This window comes from Megalobrama amblycephala, linkage group LG1 (assembly GCF_018812025.1).
Source record: "Megalobrama amblycephala isolate DHTTF-2021 linkage group LG1, ASM1881202v1, whole genome shotgun sequence".
Lineage (NCBI taxonomy): Eukaryota > Metazoa > Chordata > Actinopteri > Cypriniformes > Xenocyprididae > Megalobrama > Megalobrama amblycephala.
In genome coordinates, this window is record NC_063044.1 from 33,707,340 (window position 1) to 33,728,332 (window position 20,993).

At 41.3% G+C, this 20,993-nt stretch overlaps 1 protein-coding gene across 5 annotated transcripts in view; it reads left to right on the forward strand.

Annotated features, from left to right (window-relative positions):
* Nucleotides 1-8,817: 8,817 nt before the first annotated feature.
* LOC125268358 (zinc-alpha-2-glycoprotein-like) overlaps nucleotides 8,818-20,993 on the forward strand; it is a 31,363-nt gene continuing 19,187 nt past the window's right edge. For 2 of the 5 annotated variants that reach the window (XM_048190499.1, XM_048190491.1), the window contains exons 1-5: nucleotides 8,818-8,987; nucleotides 9,534-9,809; nucleotides 9,909-10,199; nucleotides 10,285-10,563; nucleotides 16,507-16,629. In XM_048190499.1, coding sequence (XP_048046456.1) covers nucleotides 8,906-8,987; nucleotides 9,534-9,809; nucleotides 9,909-10,199; nucleotides 10,285-10,563; nucleotides 16,507-16,629 — 1,051 coding nt within the window. In that variant the 5' untranslated portion in view covers nucleotides 8,818-8,905. The remainder of the gene's footprint in view (nucleotides 8,988-9,533; nucleotides 9,810-9,908; nucleotides 10,200-10,284; nucleotides 10,564-16,506; nucleotides 16,630-20,993) is intronic. The other 3 variants (XM_048190520.1, XM_048190510.1, XM_048190527.1) reach the window with 2 other exon arrangements.

Sequence of the window (20,993 nt, forward strand, 5' to 3'; positions counted from 1 at the left end):
GGCAAGGGGACGTAACGTCTCCGTTCCCTCCTTCAGGGAACGAGGGTTACAATAGTAACCTAGACGTTCCCATTCAGTCAGTCACGTTTGACGTTACGTCGATACTGACGTAATGGGGTCTCCAGTGGAAAGTGCCATAGCAACTGAACCACGTTACGAGTGTTAGGGAGGCAGATGCTGGCAAGCCGTAGCGTGCCCAATGCAAGTGCGGCCCAAACTCGTAACCCTCCAGGGCCTCAGTGGGATGGAGAGGACAGGGCATTACAGTGGAGAGGTCGAAGCTGCTGTTCCTTACCCACGGGAAAGAGTGCTTCGGGACTCAATTCCCACGTTTTTCAGCCATGACCAAAACGCCAGGAAAGCGTTCCCCGAGGAGGGGAAAGCTACGGAGACCACATCCTGCCCGAGGGGAGGTAATGTGTGGAAAACACATATGGACTGGCCTGAGGACAGTAACGCATATGGAAGATCTCTGATGTAGGTCCTACCTTCCGGGAGGAACATACTAGCAATCAGAGACAGGGCAAAGCGAAGCCGCCCAGGGAAAGACACGGGTTTACCATCAGGGAAACCGTACCGTGGACAAACACATATGGGATTACCCGCGGGGAATCACAGCATATGGGCATCTAGCCCAGTACAAGGGCAGACCAATCGCCGGACGCCTCCGCCGCATCTGGCCGCCACAGGATGCAGCTCTGCATATGTCTGCAACAGAGGCGCCATGCACCAACGCCCAGGAAGAAGCAACACCCTGAGTGGAGTGAGCTCGCAAGGCGAGCCGTACCCCCTCGGGTTGGTACGCCAAGGCGATGGCATCCACTATCCAGTGGGCCAACCTCTGTTTGGAGACAGCCTTTCCCTTCTGCTGACCTCCAAAACAGACAAAGAGCTGCTCAGATCTTCTGAAGCTCTGTGTGCGGTCCACGTAAACGCGCAGGGCACGAACGGGACACAGCACAACAGAGAGGTCCCAAGAGGGAATGAGGTGTGGCCTAGGGGGATTTAACCTCCTGGTGCCACTGAGGAGCCTTGATGATCAGGTCGTGCTTTCCTAGTGACTTGCCATCGAGCACATCATGATGCGCTGCGATGGCGGCCACATAGACCTTCAGGGTGGAAGGGGACAGCCTCCATTCCAAACCCTCTTGAAGGAAGGAAAGCACAGCACTGACCGGGCATTTCCGGGGGTCTTCCTGGTGGGAAGAACACCACTCAGTGAACAGACTCCACTTCATGGCATAAGCACCCCTCGTAGAGGGGGCTCTAGCTGAAGTGATGGTGTCAACTACCGCGGACGGTAGGCCACTTAAGTCTGCCGCGTCCCGTCCAGGAACCACACGTGGAGGTTCCACAGATCAGGATGCAGGTGCCATATGGTGCCCTGCCCCTGAGAAAGGAGGTCCTTCCTCAGGGGGATGCGCCAGAGATGGGCTGTCGCGAGGAGCATGAGTTCTGGGAACCAGGTCCGGTTGGGCCAGTACAGCGCAACTAGCAAGACCTGCTCCTCGTCCTCCCTGACCTTGCACAATGTCTGTGCGAGAAGGCTCACTGGGCAAAACACATATTTGCGTAGGCCCCGGGGCCAGCTGTGTGCCAGTGCATCCGTGCCGAGGGTCCCCTCGGTCAGGGTATAAAACAGCTGGCAGTGGGCGGATTCCTGAGAGGCAAACAGGTCCACCTGTGCCTCCCGAATCGGCCCCAGATCAGCTGGACCACCTGGGGGTGGAGTCTCCATTCCCCTGGGAGTGTGAGCTGTCGTGAGAGCGCACGATTGAGCTCGCCTGGGATGTAGGAGGTGCGCAGCGACCTGAGTTGGCGCTGACTCCACAAGAGGAGATGGCGGGCGAGTTCTTGTAGTTCAGCACCGACTGTGCACGCTCGTTGGTGAGACGTGCTGTCATGTTGACCAAGTCCAGCTCCACACCGAGAAAAGAGATGCTCTGCATGGGGCAGAGCTTGCTCTTTTCCCAGTTGACCCGAAGCCCCAACTGGCTGAGGTGACTGAGCACCAGGTTCCTGTGTTCGCACAACTGCTCTCGGGACTGGGCCAGAATGAGCCAGTCGTCAAGGTAGTTGAGGATGCGAACGCCCACTTCCCTGAGCGGGGCAAGGGCCCCCTCTGCGACTTTGGTAAAGACACGAGGAGACAGAAACACCCTGAGGGGTAGGACCTTGTACTGATATGCTCGCCCCTCAAACACAAACCGCAGAAACGGTCTGTGTCGAGGAAGGATCGAGACATGAAAGTACACGTCCTTCAGGTCGATCGCTGCAAACCAATCCTGGGCGCGGACGCACGTGACGATCTTGAACGGGAGCTTGTAAAGGTCCCGATTCAAGACGCGCAAATCCAAGATTGGCCGTAACCCCCCACCTTTCTTGGGTACTATGAAGTAAGGGCTGTAAAACCAAGACTTCATCTCGGCTGGAGGAACAGGCTCTATTGCGTCCTTCGCCAAAAGGACAGGGACGTTGGAACCTGTCACCGAAGTGAACAGAACGCCGCTGAACCTGGGGGGACGCCTGGTGAACTGAATCGCGTAGCCGAGTCTGACTGTCCGAATGAGCCAACGGGATGGGTTGGGAAGGCATAGCCACGCCCCCAAGCACCGTACGAGTGGAACCATCCGGACAGCAGAAGTACCTACGGGGGGCAGCATGGAGCAGTGTGGCCCAACTCGGGAGGCAGTGCGTCCCGAAGTTGAGGCTGTGAGTGGGGTCCACCTACGTGGCTCCGAGTGGGCAGGGTGGCGAGGGGAGGAATGGCTGAGAGTGAGGGAGCAGAGCTTCGCTCACCCTCAACACAGACCTTCTTATATGACCCAGAGGTTTTGGAAATTGCTCCTTTATTGACAATGTGGGTACCCTGGCCCTGGGGCCAGTGGCCAGCGGCGGAACAGAAAGAAAACAAAACACAGGATTCTCCCCCGGGAGAGGGTGCGGTCACCGTCTCCTGTAGAGCAGCTTCCAAAACTTCTGGGTCTCCCGTCTCAGGGCCACTGCTTAGCCTTCTTCTTCTTGGAAGGGGTCTTGGTGGACTGGGTGTGTCCAACCAAAGATGCCATTCCTGAACCACCAGGGTGGACATCGTCTGACCCAGGGCACGCGCCGTGACCTTCGTCGCCCGGAAGGCGAGGTCGGTCGCTGTGTGCAGCTCTTGCAAAAGCCCTGGCTCAGAACTACCTTCGTGCAGCTCATTGAGAGCTTTCGCCTGATGGACCTGAAAGATGGCCATGGCGTGCAGGGCAGAAGCCGCCTGTCCAGCGGCAGAGTAAGCCTTGGCAGCGAGAGCAGCCGTAATCTTACCCGCCTTGGACGGGAGACGCGGACGGTTCCGCCAGGTGGCCGCAGACTGTGGGCACAAGTGCACCGCAATCGCACGTTCCACCTGAGGAATATCCATGTAGCCCTTGGCGGCCCCGCCATCGAAGGTAGTGAGAGTGGAGGAGGCAGAAGACCATTGTCTGGCAGTGTGAGGTGCCATCCACGTCTTCTGGAGCTCCTCATAAACCTCCGGGAAGAATGGCACTGGGGCGGGACGTGGCTGGGAGCCACGCCCCAAACCCAGAAACCAATCATCAAACCGCTACAGCCGCCGGTGCTGGGGTAGTAACAGAGGGGACTCTCACTTCTGTGTTAAAGAAGGAGAGTCGCGATCTCAACACCAACATGGACATGCCCTCACAGTGAGGGCATGTACCATCCATGAGCGCTGACTCAGCGTGCAGTCTACCCAGATATGTGAGACAGTGATAGTGGCCATCAGAGGAGGTCAGGAAACGACCGCATCCAGAAACACATGGACGAAAAGACATCTTGAAAAAGACGCTGATCGCCCGTGCTTTCTCCTTCAGTACACCTCACCAACCAAAGCACACAAGGATGAGTGCAGCACAGTCCTGTGAACAGCACGCCGTCACACCCACCGCTGAGTGTGCCTTCCCAACCAGCTGGAGAGAAATTGGGAGTGAATGGGGGAAAAATTTAAACTGAGGGGGCACAAATCAGATCTGAGGGGGCAATGCCCCCTTTTGCCCCCTTGTGGCACCGGGCCTGGCTGGAGAGGCAGCTGGTTGAGCATGTACTTCTGCCTGATGTGAATGGAATAGACAGAGCTGTAACAGGGGCTTGACAGTTATTGAGAACTTCAACAGAACAGCACAAATAAAACAAACATAGTGCAGCAAAAATCAAAAAGAATCTCCCTTTAAAAGTCAATACGCAATCTGGTAAAAAGCAGCTCTGAAACCGTGGCATGTTGGAATCCAGTCCGTGTTTGCAAACCACCGATTTAGAAGAGCAGTCCATCAAAAAACAGCTCCAAGTCCGTATCATAAAGAATCCAGTCCGAATTTGCTATCCACTGAGTCAGCTAAAAAGTGACGTTGAATTAGCATGTAAACAAAGAGCCGATGTTATCAGCCAGCATTTTATTGCAACTTTATCCAAACAGTATACTTGTAGCAGAAACTGGAAACGGACGATGGGCAGCACAGGACCAGTAGTTCGTGTGCAGCTCCCACGCCGTACAGAAACGGCGTCCACCGGGTCAGAAAACTACTAAAATATTGAAGTGTGCTAACATTAATTAGTAATTACTGAAAAATTAACACAACACGGAAACAGAGAAGAGACATATCGTAGGCTAACCAGCTTGCTGCCCAAGCTGCAAACACTCTTATCCTAAGCAACTTACAATAGAGGAACACAAGTAATTTTTCACAGAGCCAGCGATATTCATTGTGTGCAATGCCAGGTCTATTAGAAAGATGGATAGATTAGGACTAGGAACATGTGGCTTGTCAATAACTGAACATTTCTAATCTCATGACAGGTGACTCAAGCTCTTTCAGTAAGTAAGGATGATGAACTGGCATATGTGGGCTCTACAGTAATAAACCAGAAAGACTTTACAACTCTGACAGAACTTTCTGAGGTTAAAAGGAAGTGTAAAAAACACTGGCATAAAATATATTAAACAATAAACAATATTAAAACCATGAAAGTCCTATTTAATTGATTTCACCTCCTCCCCACAGGTGCTGAATTCCTGCTTCTGTGTTCTGCAACAGATTACACTCTCACAGGTTTAACCTCAAAGTCTAAAGAGCAGAAATAAAGGCATTTTGAAGAAATACTCAAAACATTTTCCCTTTTTGTTTCCAGAATGTGGACATCTATCCAGTTAACAGTCATGTCATTGTGACATCCTATTTATGCACATCCCCTGGACAGCTTGTATGTTTTTTTAAGCAGGTCTGGAATTTCAATGTCTTTCACATATTGTCTTTCAGTATGTTGCATACATTGTCACTTATTTGTGTAATATATTTTCACTATACATAAAGCCTGAAATTAGCAGCAAGGATGCTGTGGTCATTCCATCTTATGTGCCAGGACACTGGATGCTGTGTGTGAGTCTGCTTAGATGTTGCATTATTTTAACCTACCAGTTGTCATACAAAGTGAAATAAGCATGTTATTCCTTGATATTATGCATTCTCTAACAACTTAGCATGGTAAAATTTTTCAGAATTTTTTTTCAAAACTGAGTGAATTGTATTTTCTCAATGTGCTGAGAAGCCCAGGTTTTGGTGATGGCACTATACAGGCTTTGCTTAGAGTGCTTTGTCCAAAAAAAAAAAAAAAACTCCAGTAAATGTTTATCTAACATTCACTTTATAAACAAAATCATTAAAGATTAATGAGTAAAAAAATGCCTACAGTACAGTACCACTACTTTGAAGCCCCTATTTGTGATACATTTATTTTATGCTAAGTGTACTACAATTTCATTTACATTTGCATGTACTTAATATAAATACCCTGCAATTGTATATTTAGTATACTAAATTGGTATACTTAAAGTGTGCTAAACTGGAACAAGTATTTTTGTGTTAAGTCCAACTATACTGAAGTATAGTAATATACTTAAGTATATTTGATAAAGTGGAACTACTGCAAGTATACTTTAGAATAAGTTTATATATCTTGCATTCAAATTATACAGTGATCATACTATCCTTACTAATAGTGATATTAAACACATTTTAGGCTTAATAATATTAATAACATTTTAGGCTTTAGAAATATGCATTGTGCAATAAAGAAGAACTGCAAATAAAGTTTAATTACAATATATATGTCAGTATGTGTGAAAATAGTCAACATTTGAAGTGGCTCAAAACCCTTCATCAAAGTTGTCCTAAAACCTTCTTGATTCACTTCAAATGCTGACTACTGTATTAATGGGTTTTTAGTTAGTATGAAATGAATGCAGGTCTGTTTTAAACACATTTTGGTAGGGTTTTTTCACTAGGGCAGACTCTGCATCCAATTGCCTCTGACATGTTTTCTCACCGTCACATACTTACCTCGGAAACTCTTAAGGAAATTACCAGAGTTACCTAAACTCATAATTATGAGTTGTGCTGGTGTTGTTCATGTGCATTTTAAATACATTCTTTCTGACATGACATGAAAACACTGTCAATGTTGAAGCTAAACCTTGACCCCCATTGGCCTGCCCCAACGTCCTACTATTGGTTGAACCACAATGATTGATATGTTTTGAACATGCCATAAAGCCAATGCCATCACACTCACCAACAATTGGATTTGCTGTACTTCTGCTAAACAACTGAACTCGCTGGAGCACACTATTGGGAATCTGTGTTGCAGATTTTGGCACATTTGTCAGAAGGAAACATTTAGAGTCTAGAAGTCTCACCATGTATTTCAATTCCAAGAATGATCAAATTATTTTTAGATGATGCTATATAATTTCTTAGATGAGACTTTCTTTTTGTGCAAACCACAGCAAACATGAGGTATGAACTCAAACATCAAGTTTGTTTCTGCTAATTGGCTGTAAGGGCAGAATTTTCAAACCCAAATTTTGCAGACAGCTCAGACGTAACCATGAGAAATTTGTAAATAAAATGATTTCACTTGTTACATCTTAAGTACTTCAGTTATTTATTTTTGTTGAATATATATGTTATGATTAAATGTCCAATTCAATGAACAGTATTTGAGTTTTACTTGTTTATGAGTTTTTAATTTTAAGTTTATAATTATGACCTTTACATTTTTTAAAACATTTTCTCACACTTTGAATATCAGGTAGGCTAATGTTTAATTTAATTCAATAGCACTTTTCACAATTTTGCATGGTTGCAAACAGATATAGCCTACACATACATATAGAAAGTAGTTACATAAGTAAATATTTGTAATTAAGACAAATAAAGAAAACAACATTGTTTGAAATTGTGAAAAAAATTCACGTACCTGATCAGAAGTTTTATTACATTTTTGTATTCCTAATGCACTTCAATGAACCTACTGTAATACACTTTTCCCATGAATGCTACTTTAATGGCCCTTATTTGCACTTTGGGCTGTCAATATATTATGAATTATTAAATTAATTATTAAACTGATCATACTTCTCCAACAAACGCCAACAAACACCAACAAACTTCTATGTAATCACACCAGTGAACTTCTGTTGGCATTTCTGTTATCAGTGTACAGCATTGTTTCATTACGGCTTTTATGTTGTGTTTTCTCGCATGCTCATTCACGCTATAAATTAAACGATACCTTTACAAAAATGCTACTACTCAGTCATGTATTCAGCCACAGTAAAGCTTTAATCAGAACACCATGGGGCAGCAGTAACATTTACAAGTGACAGAATATATCTAAACACTTTGACACAAATACAAACAAAAATATTTGACATTCATAAACATCCATTAAAAACCGTTCTGCTTGACCCTCTTCATCATTACTGCTATCTGGGTCTGATTCGGGCTCATATTGATACAGCAATATTGATGCCGTTATTTACATTTCAAATAATTCCTGAATCACAATAAGATAAGGTTTTGTTACAGTGTTATATGATCTCACTAGTGTTCACTGGGCAGTGCAGTAGTCTGTGTATTTGGTTTTGTGTGTCATCTGATGTCAAAGTTTGATTTGGTCAGAAAAGAATAGGTTTTTGACTAGAACATTTTATGTTGACCTGGAAGTTTGAGGTTTGTGCAAGTCGGTGTAATTTGAGATTGTTTATAATTGTGAGAAAATGTTGAATTGTTTCATGAATTGTGTGTTAGCAATCAAGAAAAACAATAACTAGATTGAAAAGTTTGAAAGACAAATTTATGCTGGCTAATTGTCATAAAGCCAACTTAAAGTCTTGTTTAAAAAAGTAAATAGTTTGGTGTGTTAGGCCAGAATATTTTGATGTTCTGGGTGTTTGCTAAAGTGTTACTAGGTGGTTGCTAGGAGATTCTGGGTGGTTGCTAGGCTCTTGCTATGCAGTTGCTGGGGTATTGCTAAAGTATGTGGTTGATGGGGTGTTCTGGTAAACACACAAACATTCCCACCTCTGTTAATAACAGAAACTCAAAAATTGTTTGCAAAACTGTGGAAAGTTTTCGTTGCTTTTTAACTTGCACTATGTGATTTATACCATCGAAGTAGCCTGTGTAATATGAATAAAACTGCTCACCTCCTCAGCCTTATTTAGAATCTGTTGATTTTTTTCATATAGTGTCTTGACTTGGTGCCCTGGTGGATTTTGAAATCTTGTTATTTATTTTTAATTTTAAACAGTATAGATGAATACTTTCTGGTAATACAATATTTATGAACACAATTGAGTATGTCTGGCCATAAATCTCCAAAAACTATGGAAGCATGGGTGCTTGCTTTCGTGTTGCCACCCCTCATAGACCTCATGTCACCCCTTTGACACCCTATATAAAATTTTCTAGATCCACCCCTGACGGCCACCATTTTCTGCAGCCACATGTCTTTGAAAGTGCTTGAGTTCAGACGTCAGTAAACATCAGCAGAATTAGAAAGACTAATCAAGAGATTTTTAATCATGGGTTCGGGTGTCGCAACCAAGAGTTTTGCTCTGCTTTGTTTTTTGTTCCTCTGCGGGACTTCTCCTTCACTTCAAGCAGGTAAATTATTACATTTTGCTGCATTTGTTAGAGGAAGTGAAAGTGACATTTTACGCTTCCTGGTGTAAAACGGCCTTGAAAAGACAGAATTAAAATTTGCTTATGCTACATGGTTGAAAATGAAATGAAATTTATAAGTGTATCTATATACTTATATAACTAAATATATAGCCTATGGGTTTTGTTAAATAAAAAGCTTAACGTTACTATACACAAATCTGACATTGATCAGCATGGCAGTGGCCTACTGTTCATAAGATTGATATAACTTTACCAAGATTAGAAAACAATCCTACTGGATATATATTCTGTCAGAGTACCTTGAAAGTAGTAAATCAATATCAGATCCCGTTTTTTGGGGATTTTCACTAAATATATTCCTCTATTTTTATATAACATTAGATTTAGTCTGTTTATAGTTCTTTCTGTAACTGAAATGTATTGAGAAATGTTTTAACCTCACCCACCCCATATTTGATCTGCACTACCCCTTTTATCACATACACTTATTTTATACATAGTCTATTGTATTATTTTGTATTGCAGAAAAACACTCCCTGTTTTACATTTACACGGCCTTGTCCAAACCTCTTGATCTGCCGGGCATCTATGAATTCACTGCTATGGGTCTGCTAGATGACAGACAGATTGACTATTATAATAGCAAGGAAAAGAGAAAGATTCCCACACAGAACTGGATGAAAGAGAAAATGCAGGAGGATTACTGGGAAAAAGGCACCCAGTCCAGAAAGAGCAAAGAACAGTGGTTTAATGTGAATGTCCACATTCTGATGGACCGTATGAGACAAAAAAATGATTCAGGTGAGGAAGACTGATACTTTTAAAATGCATATACATATAATAATTATCATATTATATTGTTAACCATCTCACAAACATTTTGTGTTCTGTCCTTTTCAGATGTTCATGTACTTCAGTGGAGACATGGTTGTGAAATTGAGGGAAATGGGGGAAATAAATTAAATTTTTCCAGAGGCATTGATGAGTACAGCTATGATGGCAAGAACTTTCTGTCTTTTGATGATAAGGAGTCTCAGTGGATTGCCCCCGTTAAAGAGGCTCTTCCAACCAAGAGGAAATGGGATGATGTGCCCATCCTAAACCAGTACACCAAGGGCTACCTGGAGAAAGAGTGTGTGGACTGGCTCAACAAATTCAGAGAATATGGAGACGAGGAACTCAGAAATGGCTGTGAGTAAAAGTACAATATTTGTATTTGTTGATTATCTGCAGCTGTCAGATGGAACTGATTGATAAATGATTTCTGTGTCCTCAGCTCCTCCAAAGGTATATGTGTCTGCAAAAAAGTCTACCAGTGACAAGCTGAAACTCAGCTGTCTGGCCACTGGCTTCTACCCCAAAGACGTCATGTTGACGATAAGGAAATATCGCACATCCCTGTCTGATAATGAGGTTGAATCCACAGGAGTCAGACCAAACCATGATGGAACCTTCCAGCTGAGGAAAAGTGTGGACATCAAGGAGGATGAAAAAGCTGAATATGACTGTTTTGTGTCCCACAGTACTCTCAAACAACCAATCATCGAGAAATGGGGTAGGCAAAGCAAAAGTATTTATTCAATCATTAAAGCAGGGGTGTTTCCTCTGAGGAATGAAGGGTGGCAATGACTACTTTAAACAACTTAAAGCATGATCTGTAAGTTTTTTTTAGAGAATAATTAGTTTGGTGAGATTATAGATCTCTGCGTTTGTGATTATCTTGACACCTGCAGTGTTTACTGAGAGCTACAGGTCTATGGAAGAGAAATTAGGCCAAACAGAACCTCTCACAAAGCGAAAAACAAACATTTGCGGTCATAGTCATAGGATAGCACACACTATCTCAAGAATAATTATGAGATACTGATGAGTCATCAATACACCATAATGTGACAAAAGTCACAACCTGTGACAGTGACACCAGTGTTTACCATACATTGATTTATTTGTGGTGGCACGCCATGGTATCAGCATTGACCACAAATACATTTCAGTGCTCCCCATTAACTAAACTCTGGTGGCCTGAAAATATATTTAAAAGTGCCATAGAATTTAAAATTGAATTTACCATGGCATAGTGGAATAATAAGAGTTCTGTACATGGAAATTGCATACAGTGAGTCTCAAACACCACTGTTTCCTCCTTCTTATGTAAATCTTGTGCGTGAAAAACAGGTGAATCTCAACATAACACCGACTGTGATGTAACAGTCAGGATCATTATTATTTACGCCCCCCAAATTTGCGTATATGAGCATACCATGTTCACACAGCCGAATCATCAGAAGTTCTGCAGGTATTGTGAAGCAAGCAAGCAAGGATAATAGTAAAAATGGCAGATGAAGTAACTGACATAATCCATGATATCATGATATATTTAGTGATATTTGTAAATAGTCTTTCTAAATGTTTTGTTAGCATGTTGCTAATGTACTGTTAAATGTGGTTAAAATTATAATTGTTTCTTACTGTATTCACGGAGACCAGAGCCATGATGTTGTTGTTTTCATTTTTAACCTGAAAATACTTGTAGTCTGTATAATTCATAAATGCAAGAGTGCATAAGAAATTAAACTCTCGATTTTAATCGATTCTCATTTTTACGAACCGATTTTGATTCTTAAATCCCAAGAATAGTCTAGTCCAGGGGTACTCAAGTTCAGAGGCCAAGAGGGCCGCATTTTAACCAAATGAAACGCGAAGGGCCACAAATTATAACTTGGATCGTAAGACATTTATTTAGGCCTACTTAAGACAATATTTGTAGTTTTACTGTTTATTTACTAAAAGTGCAGTTTATTATCTAGCTAAGCCTTAATAGTATGGTGTCCTTTTTAAAGTGTCACTTAACATGATAAATGGCATTTAAAAAAATGATTAATAGCCTGTCTTGCTGTATTCTTAATGTACAAATGCATAAAGAAAAACAAGAACTGATGAAAAGAAATCCTTATTCATTAAAATGTCTGCATTGTTTTCACAAGAAATTTAAGGTATGGCTGTTGTTCACTGGCTGATGAGAGTTTGTCCATAACACGAAAACATTGCACTTTTTTATAGTCTTTTTATACTCCATTGCGCCTTTTTAACACATTTTATAGCACCTATTTATACTCAGAGAATAAACGTTTTATTATTTGTATTATTATTACCTACCTTTTAATTTGGTCAGAATCCAAACATCTTTTTTTTTTTTTCTTTTTTTTTAATGTTCAATCACAATCTCATGAATTATCAAACTATAACCAACGTTGTAAACATGATAAGATATTCTCCGTGAGCTCGATGTGATGACAGATCTGTAATGGGAGCGCTGGTTGCTTTCTGTTTATAACACATTGACATTAAGAATAAAAGGTTTGTTTTTCATGACGCTCGGCAATTTACACACTGCAAAGTTTGAGGAATGTCAACTGCATTTCATCATGGAAAAATAAGGTTACTTTGTTTTTTACTTGCGCGCACAGCCTCGAGCCTTTGATGGCGCTCACGAACACAAGTGCTCGACACATGCGCACTAGAGAGATTCATGCTTGTCTAGTCTTTTTCGCTCAAATAGTTACAATACAATGTCTTTGTACTTGTTTAAAATTAGAGTTGCTGGTATCTTTTAATCCCCTCAAACGAGCGCTCTCGGTCGGCTATTGTGTTTGCTGTTACTCTTGTTCTGTCTTATCCGTTTCTTTTCAGACTGAAACAACAGCCCGTTTCAGTGCTGACACCTTGTGGACATACTAAATTAGTGCAAAAACTATTCAATGCGCCCGTGCAAAGTGCCTTCAGTTTATATTGTTCTTTGCGGTTAGAAAAACTGTGCTGCGCGCGTACACTATATGCGTTCTCTGCTGATGATTACAGCGTCACGCGCACTGTACGCCTACCCTAGTGTACGTGTAAAAAAACGAAGTAATATTTACGCTATTTTTGGACGCAAATTATAATAAAAATACATTTATATGTAGCATGATGCGGGCCACAAATTTAATGCTGACGGGCCGCCTGTTGAGTACCCCTGTTTTCAGTTGATGAATGAGCAGAATATGTAGCGCCTCCCATCCAATAAATTGCAATAATCTTTACTTTGTTACTTTTGATATGAAGCAAAGTCTCAGATTTCAAATGATGTCCATCTTATTATGAGATTCAAAGAATAAATACCATTTTGGCGGTGTTTAATGTGACATGACAGATCGCTGTAGTGCCTCAGTTAAAGAGAATCGGCAGCACGAGCGCTTGTGAACATCCTCTCCTCTGCTTTAATGCCAGTTACAGCGCGAAATAAACACGACTAAACATCTGAAGGCATGTTAAAATATACAGTACAACTTACTGAAATCCGTATTTATGTCTCATGTAATAGCTCAATCAGTGTTTCAACCTCGGAAAGACGTCAATAAAACAGCTTGTAAACAATGTCACGTAACGTCACATTTACCTCAGAAAAACATTCAGTGACCATATACTCAGTCAGCTAGAAAAGAGTCTAGAAAGTCAGCATTCTGATAAATATAGCTATGCACCGTTACATAGGCTTATTCATTGTGCTCTTCAATATTTAATGCATGTTTGAATAAATCAGTTTGACAGACACGATTTAAATGTTTATATTTAAAAAAAAAAAAAAAAAAAATTACTGGAGTAAAAATATGATTATGAATTTTAAACTTTATTCATTATAAAAAAAATTGAGTGTAATTTAAGTGTTTGTATTAAAATAAGTTAACCTTCAATTAGTTAAACCTTAAATATTACAGTAATATAGTACCAACTAACTGTCATGTGTAGTTTAGAGCATTAGTTGAGATTTTTTTCCTCTAGAAAATTTGCCATGTACTGTAACTGATATATTGCATCCAAAATAATTGAATCGAATTGAAATCGCAATCGAATTGAATCGCAAGCATGTGAATAGAAATAGAATCGAACTGTGAAAATTGTGTCAATACCCAGCCCTAATATCTGATGGATGATTTCAAAACACTGCTTCGTGAAGCTTCTGAATCTTTTGTTTCAAATTAGTGATATGGATCGCGTATCAAACTGCTAAACTGCTGAAATCACATGACTTTGGTGGTCCAAACCACTGATTCGATTTGTAAAGCGGGATAAGGTTTTGTGTCCTTACCAAATCGCTAAAGATTGTCTGTGTGCACTGCGCAAAGAGAAATGAGAACTTTGCTCACGTGATCAGCTTCGCGTCTCAGTTCACAGTGAATGAATGCAATGAACTCCATCTCTGCATGTGCTGAGTTTAACATGTTTTTGGAAATCTAGTGGGCAGTGGTTACACATTATTTTCACATTTGCATAGTTGACGATTACAGTCAGCATTTTCACTAGATTTGTAATGAGATGCATTTGTAAAGTGAAAATAAAAGCTCGACTGCAGTTTACATCAAAATAAAAGCTCACGTTCATCTTTTTAAATTATAGGAATTAGAACAAAATGTATTTTTCAGTGCATTTGTTTTACAATGTGATTATTACTGTCATATGAATAATTATAACTATTACTAACTAAGTAAACTGAGACACTATATCACAACTAAAAGAGTGATATTCTGTGCATTGACTTGTACCCCTTTAAAGTTCAGGTACAAGTCAACGCACAGACTTTTTTCTTTGTTCAATTTGCACACTGAATATGGGTTAGAGCTCTTAAAGGGTTAGTTCACCCAAAAATGAAAATCATGTCATTTATTACTCCCCAACGTGTTGTTCCACATCCATAAGACATTTGTTCATCTTTGGAACACGAATTAAGATGTTTATTTTTGATCTACCACTACAAGGTCCATTAAAGTACTTCATGTGACTCCAGTGGCTTAAACTCAATTTTAAGAAGAGACATGAGTGCTTTACAAAAAAAAAAAAAAAAAAACACAGTACTGACCACATTATTTACAAAACTGTATTATCCAAAGCATGTTCACGCAACAATGCCAGCTCTCATATAAACACAAAACATATGCGTTGTCAAGTCAAGTCAAGTCAAATTTATTTATATAGCGCTTTTTACAATTGGTAATTGTTTCAAAGCAGCTTTACATGTTAGAAGCACAGAAAAAAGAGAAGTGGTTATAAATAAGCTGTACAAGCAAGCGTGGTAATATGTAACATATACAAGATGGTGCTACATTAAGCCAATGTCGGCTGACTCCCAGGGGTGGAAAAAACCCCCTAGGAGAAAAACCCAGCGTGTTAACACTGGGAAAAAAGTCCTAGGAGGGAAAAAACCCCTTGGAAGATATATATAATATATGTAAATGGATATGGAGATCAAAATCTGAATTATACATTTTTATTATAGAGATTAAAAATAGATTATATATAAATATATGTAAGCGGATACGGAGATTAAAAATCTGAATTATAGATGCAGCCAGAACTGGATCTGTAGGCCCATTGTCTCCTGGGCTATGTTGTAGTCAGGTCCAGACACAGGTTCTCCATCTGATCTGGATACGGCCTGGATCCAGCACCCGGCAAACCTCAGGATAAGCAGAGAGACAGATATTAGTGTAGATGCCATTCTTATTCTGATGTACAGGTATATCTAGTGTTATAGGAAATGTTCTCGGTTCCGGCCGACCTAATTATTGCAGCGTAACAATCCTTTAACGGATTTGAAAAATGTCAATGTATTGATAATGTGTTATGTGTATGCAAGAGCAAAGAGATGTGTTTTTAGTCTAGATTTAAACTGACAGAGTGTGTCTGCTTCCCGAACAATGCTAGGAAGATTGTTCCAGAGTTTAGGTGCTAAATAGGAAAAGGATCTGCCGCCTTCAGTTGATTTTGATATTCTGGGTATTATCAGCTGGCCTGAATTCTGAGATCGCAATAGACGTGAAGGACTATAATGCACCAAGAGCTCGCTTAGATATTGGGAAGCTAAACCATTTAGAGCTTTATAAGTAAGTAGCAAGATTTTAAAATCTATACAATGTTTAATAGGGAGCCAATGTAATGTTGACAGAACTGGGCTAATATGGTCATACTTTCTGGTTCTAGTAAGAACTCTAGCTGCCGCATTTTGGACCAACTGTAGTCTGTTTAAAAGCCGAGCAGAACAACCACCCAGTAGAGCGTTACAGTAATCTAGTCTTGAGGTCATGAATGCATGAACCAACTGTTCCGCATTTGTCATTGAGAGCATATGTCATAATTTAGATATATTTTTTAGATGGAAGAAGGCGGTTTTACAGATACTAGAAACATGACTTTCAAATGAAAGATTGGTATCAAAGAGCACACCCAGGTTCCTAACTGAGGACGAAGATTTAATGGAGAAGATTTAATCACGTTGTGATGCTCTCGTGAACTTATGTGCGGTGAGTTGACGTGCGAGTCTGAACACAACACATATATGTCATCAAAAAGAATTAAATGTGTGTTCCAAAGATAAATGAAGGTCTTACGAATGTGGAATGACATGAGGGTGAGTAATAAATGACAGAATTTTTTTTAACGTTTTTTTTGTTTTGTTTTTTTGCAGATGGAAAATGCCAAGACTGCCATGAAGGCTATTTTATGGTTAATAAAATTGTGATTGGAGTTGTACTTGGAGCTGTAATACTTGTAGTGGTCTGCATTTACCTTTATAAGACTAAAAGACATGGTGAGTATTACGACAAATACAGATTCTGGGCACAGTCTTTTTAATTCTTAAATAAAGGTTAGTTGCAACATTGCTTCAACTGTCAACTTTGATTGAACTGCATCAGAGAGAGAGACAGAGTGAGAGGAAAAAAAAAAAACTATTGTTTCACTTTGGGGTTAGCAGTATGTCCAAAATCTTGAAATTGTCCATTGAAATTTATATTAATTTGGTTAAGCTGCAAACAAGGAGCCTCTTAAAAACTATACTTTTTAATAACTATTTTTATGCGGTGTAGACTAGGGATGTGCATTTATTCGATCATCGATAGGTTTCAAAAACGAGTACTCAAGTACTGTGGGTGGGGTGTGTGCGGGGGGGCGGAGCATGGCATTATTATAACATCAGTATTTTTTATTTTTTTTTAAAGAAACATCTAAAAGCAATATGGCCGTCTCAAATAACTCAAATAGTTAATGTCGGGCATTGCATTTGAGCATGAAACACTGATATGCAGCACATTCAGCATGTTAATAATTGTTCATATCCCAACAAATCCTGGCCTATTAATCAGATGTAGCTATTACAACTTTCATCTGCAAAAGTTTTGCAAATGCAAACATGAGTTTGACCGAAAGTATAACTCTGATTGCTCTTTAAAGAAGCGTCACTAATGTAATTTTATATTTATTCTAATGTTTCAGCAATGTTTTGGATTCAATTTGCACTTTCTTATAAACCAAAATGTATTTTACAGTATGAAAATAACTGGTGATTATTGCTAAATTAATTATGAATAGAATTGAAAGGATATTTTCATCACAAGATAAAAGCTTGGCGCTGCACAGCTTGCATTGAACTGTATTTTCATCTATCTTTTCAAAGTGAAGCAAAATATCACTACGTGTCTTCGAGGCCATTCTCTCTCTTCTCACATCTTTTGACACATGCTGTGGAAAGCTAAGCAATCAGAGCTCAGGGCACCGCCCTAAATGCTGATATAACCAATCAGGAGAAAAAAAATTGATCATTGTTTATTTGATTGATTGTTGCTGTCATATTGCTGAATGTTGCACATCCCTAGTCCTGACTTCGATTATCTCTGCCTCTGACAGCAATTCATATAGGCTGTAACGTACTCGGTTACTAAAGTAACCTCAGTTCCCTGAGATATGGAACAAGTATTGCGTATGGGGAAAGGTCTCCTTTTTCCCCGCTGCTGAAGCCTTTTTCAATAGCGCAGTGTAACTGCAAAGCCTTTGGTTCAAACTTGAGAACTTTTTGAACCAATGATGGCACAGCGGAGTTGCGTGAGCTTATGGCGATGCAGCGCACCAAAGCCCACCAGAATGGGCGGGGCGAATGGCTATATAAGCGGGCATTTCGCCATAGGATTTCAGGTCATCCGACTGAAGCGACGACACTGAAGCCACAGCCTCATGGCACGGCATATAACGCAGTACTCGTTCCGTATCTCAGGGAACCGAGATTACATTCATAACCGAGTATGTTCCCTTTCGTTACTTCGTACTGCATATGGGGAATGAATTCAACCATGCCGTGCCACGGCAGGGAACGACTTAACTTGTCTTGGACACCGCAGGGGAACTAGGGGATTTAATCGCCTAGAGCCTCTCAGGAAACGCACCATAAGGCCGTTTCGACCCACCGACTGGTCAGCGACGGGAGCGTAGAATACTGCGATGGCTGCAACATACACCTTAAACATTGAAGCTGTGAGATCCTTATCTAAATGCCCCTGGAGGAATGACAGTATTGGGTATACGTCGCACTCCACAGGGTCTTCGTTGCGTGCTGAGCACCAGTCAAAGACCGACCATTTCTGGGCATAGAGGCGTCTCGTGGACGGGGCTCTCGCCTGAGAGATGGTATCATGTTCAACTGAGCAAAAATGAGCACTGATTGAGCACTATTCTCATAGAGAGCGTGTGTCCTCAACGAACGCAGCTTGGGGGCTGAGCAGCTTAAGGGCTCAGTGAGGACGCTCATTCTCATTGAATGTGGTTTGCGGGGTGAAACAGCCAAGCGACACGCTGAGAAACTCAGCAACAGATATGATGTATATTTTTGCTAAGAAGCATATGAGTCCCACCTGAGTCAGGGGAGAGCATCAAGGTATATTCAGCCGAGCGGTGTCGGAAGTGAAACCACTCTTCCTCAATGAACATGGCTTGCGGGGCAGAGCCAGCAAGTGACATGAACAGAGGTCCAGCATAATGAGCATATGTTAGTTCCACCGAGCACGAGTGAGCATTGAGCTCGCTTTCAGTGAGCGCATACGTCCTCATGAATGTGGCTTGCAAGGGCGGGGCCAGCAAGCGACACACAGAGAGATTTGAATACGCAATATCTTCTGAGTATAAATAACATAGATCTCTCACCCGAGACGGGGGAGAGTGTCATATTATATTTCTCAAAGAATGCGGCTTGCAGGGTGGAACCGGCAAGCAACGCGCTGAGAAATTCAACATACTCGGCAGAAAAACGCTGTATCAACTGAAAATGTATAACATAAGCGATGTTATACTTCTCAATGAATGCGGCTTGCGAGGCAGCACCAGCAAGCAATGCGTAGAGAAACTCAGTGCAACGGCAGAATAAGTACCATTAAATAGAGTATATAAACATGTTTCTCGCCCAAGTCGGGGGAGAAACGAGATCCGCAGAGCAAGAGAACGCCGTGAAAACGGCGGCGAAATTTGCTCTTTTAAGTGCAGCTCCACCGAACTTCAAAAAGTTTTCAAGTTTGAACCAATGGCCGTGCAGTTACACTGCGCTATTGAAAAAGGCTTCAGCAGCGGGGAAAAAGGAGTCCTTTCCCCATACGCAGTACGAGTGAAGTATCGAAAGGGAACTGTATTTTTCATCTTTAGCCTATTTGTAATCCTCTCTAGATGTCACACACAGGGTGGTCGCGGGTGTGCGGTCTCAACATAGCTACTGTACAACGTGACATAGCCTACATTCACATCACATTTTAAAGGTGCTAAAGAGGTGTTTTGTTTTATACATTTTTGCAATATTACTTGAAACTGTCTTTACTAACTGATAAAATACTATTTATTAGGTGCACTGAAAGTAATAATATTAATATACATCATCTGCGCACGAGGTAGGGCCTTAAAAACATCAGCCAAACGTTTACGCGATCATCGCATAAACGATTGGCCCTCTGGCTTGTCAATCACTGCCATGACGTTCCTTGTGAGAGACGTGCGCGGCTGCGCGCTCCAGTAACTTTCCACACTCTACAGGCGCCGCGTGCAATGTTTTTGCCAGGAGACAGGAGTAACAACTGCAGATTATGAGTTACCTGTGGTGAGTCCGACATAATGAATCCACTAACACGACACAGCGAAAGCCGGTGGTAAACACTCGTGTTCCAATACTCGTGCACGAGTTTTGGGAGGCGTTCCCTCGAAATGAGCTGTGAAGGAGGGGGGTTATTCTTACGCATGCGCTCATTTCAAAAACTCAGTAACAGTCTTTGGTTTCTCAGTCGATGAAAAGATCCTCTTTAGCACCTTTAACGCAGTCTTTGGTTTCTCAGTCGACAAAAAGATCCTCTTTAGCAAACAGCGCCTGATTATTAAGTTATCTTTGGAGTCTGATTGCTCTAATACTGTCAAATACACACAGCATTTACATAGATACAGTTGGTTATGTCTAAAGGGAAAACTAAACATTTGAGAGAAAATTGGATGTGTAGCTGTATATGAGAGATACGGGCAGGTCTTTAAAGTGACGGAGCAGCCTAATATTATTAACCATGCTGTCACTTGTCCTTAAAGGGATAGTTCACCCAAAAATAAAAAAATTCTGTCATTATTTACCAAAGACTATAGAATAACACAAGATGTGTCACTCGTATTGTTTTGAATGGGAGAAAGTGTAACGTGCAATATGGCGGAATAAGTCCCGCCTTCTAAATAAGAGCCAATCGCCGACTGGTAAAGTCATCGCATCACTGCAGCAGCCGTTAGAATCACCGGTTTCTATAGAAACAGTCAGAAGCGCGCCTCCGAAGAGACGCGCATTTAGGTCTGTGCATGCGCATTAGCTTGATCCAGCCTGAAAAATACAGTTTTTTTGTCATGATTCGAGCGTTTAGAAACTAAATTTATGAGCCGGTTGTTGTTAGATTTCATTGGTGATTTCAAATATGAAATTTAATCGTAAGGTTTGCGAACAGTTTTGGAGAATTTGATGTTTCCCCATTCAAAGAGATTGCATGATGCCCAGGATGCCCGAGATGCGTTTCAAAGATGGCCGCCGAGTGAAATGACTTGTCTTAAAGGGACTTTGTTATTTACTCACTGTAATGTTGTTTCAAACTTCTTGTTCTTGTGCAGAACAAAAAAAAA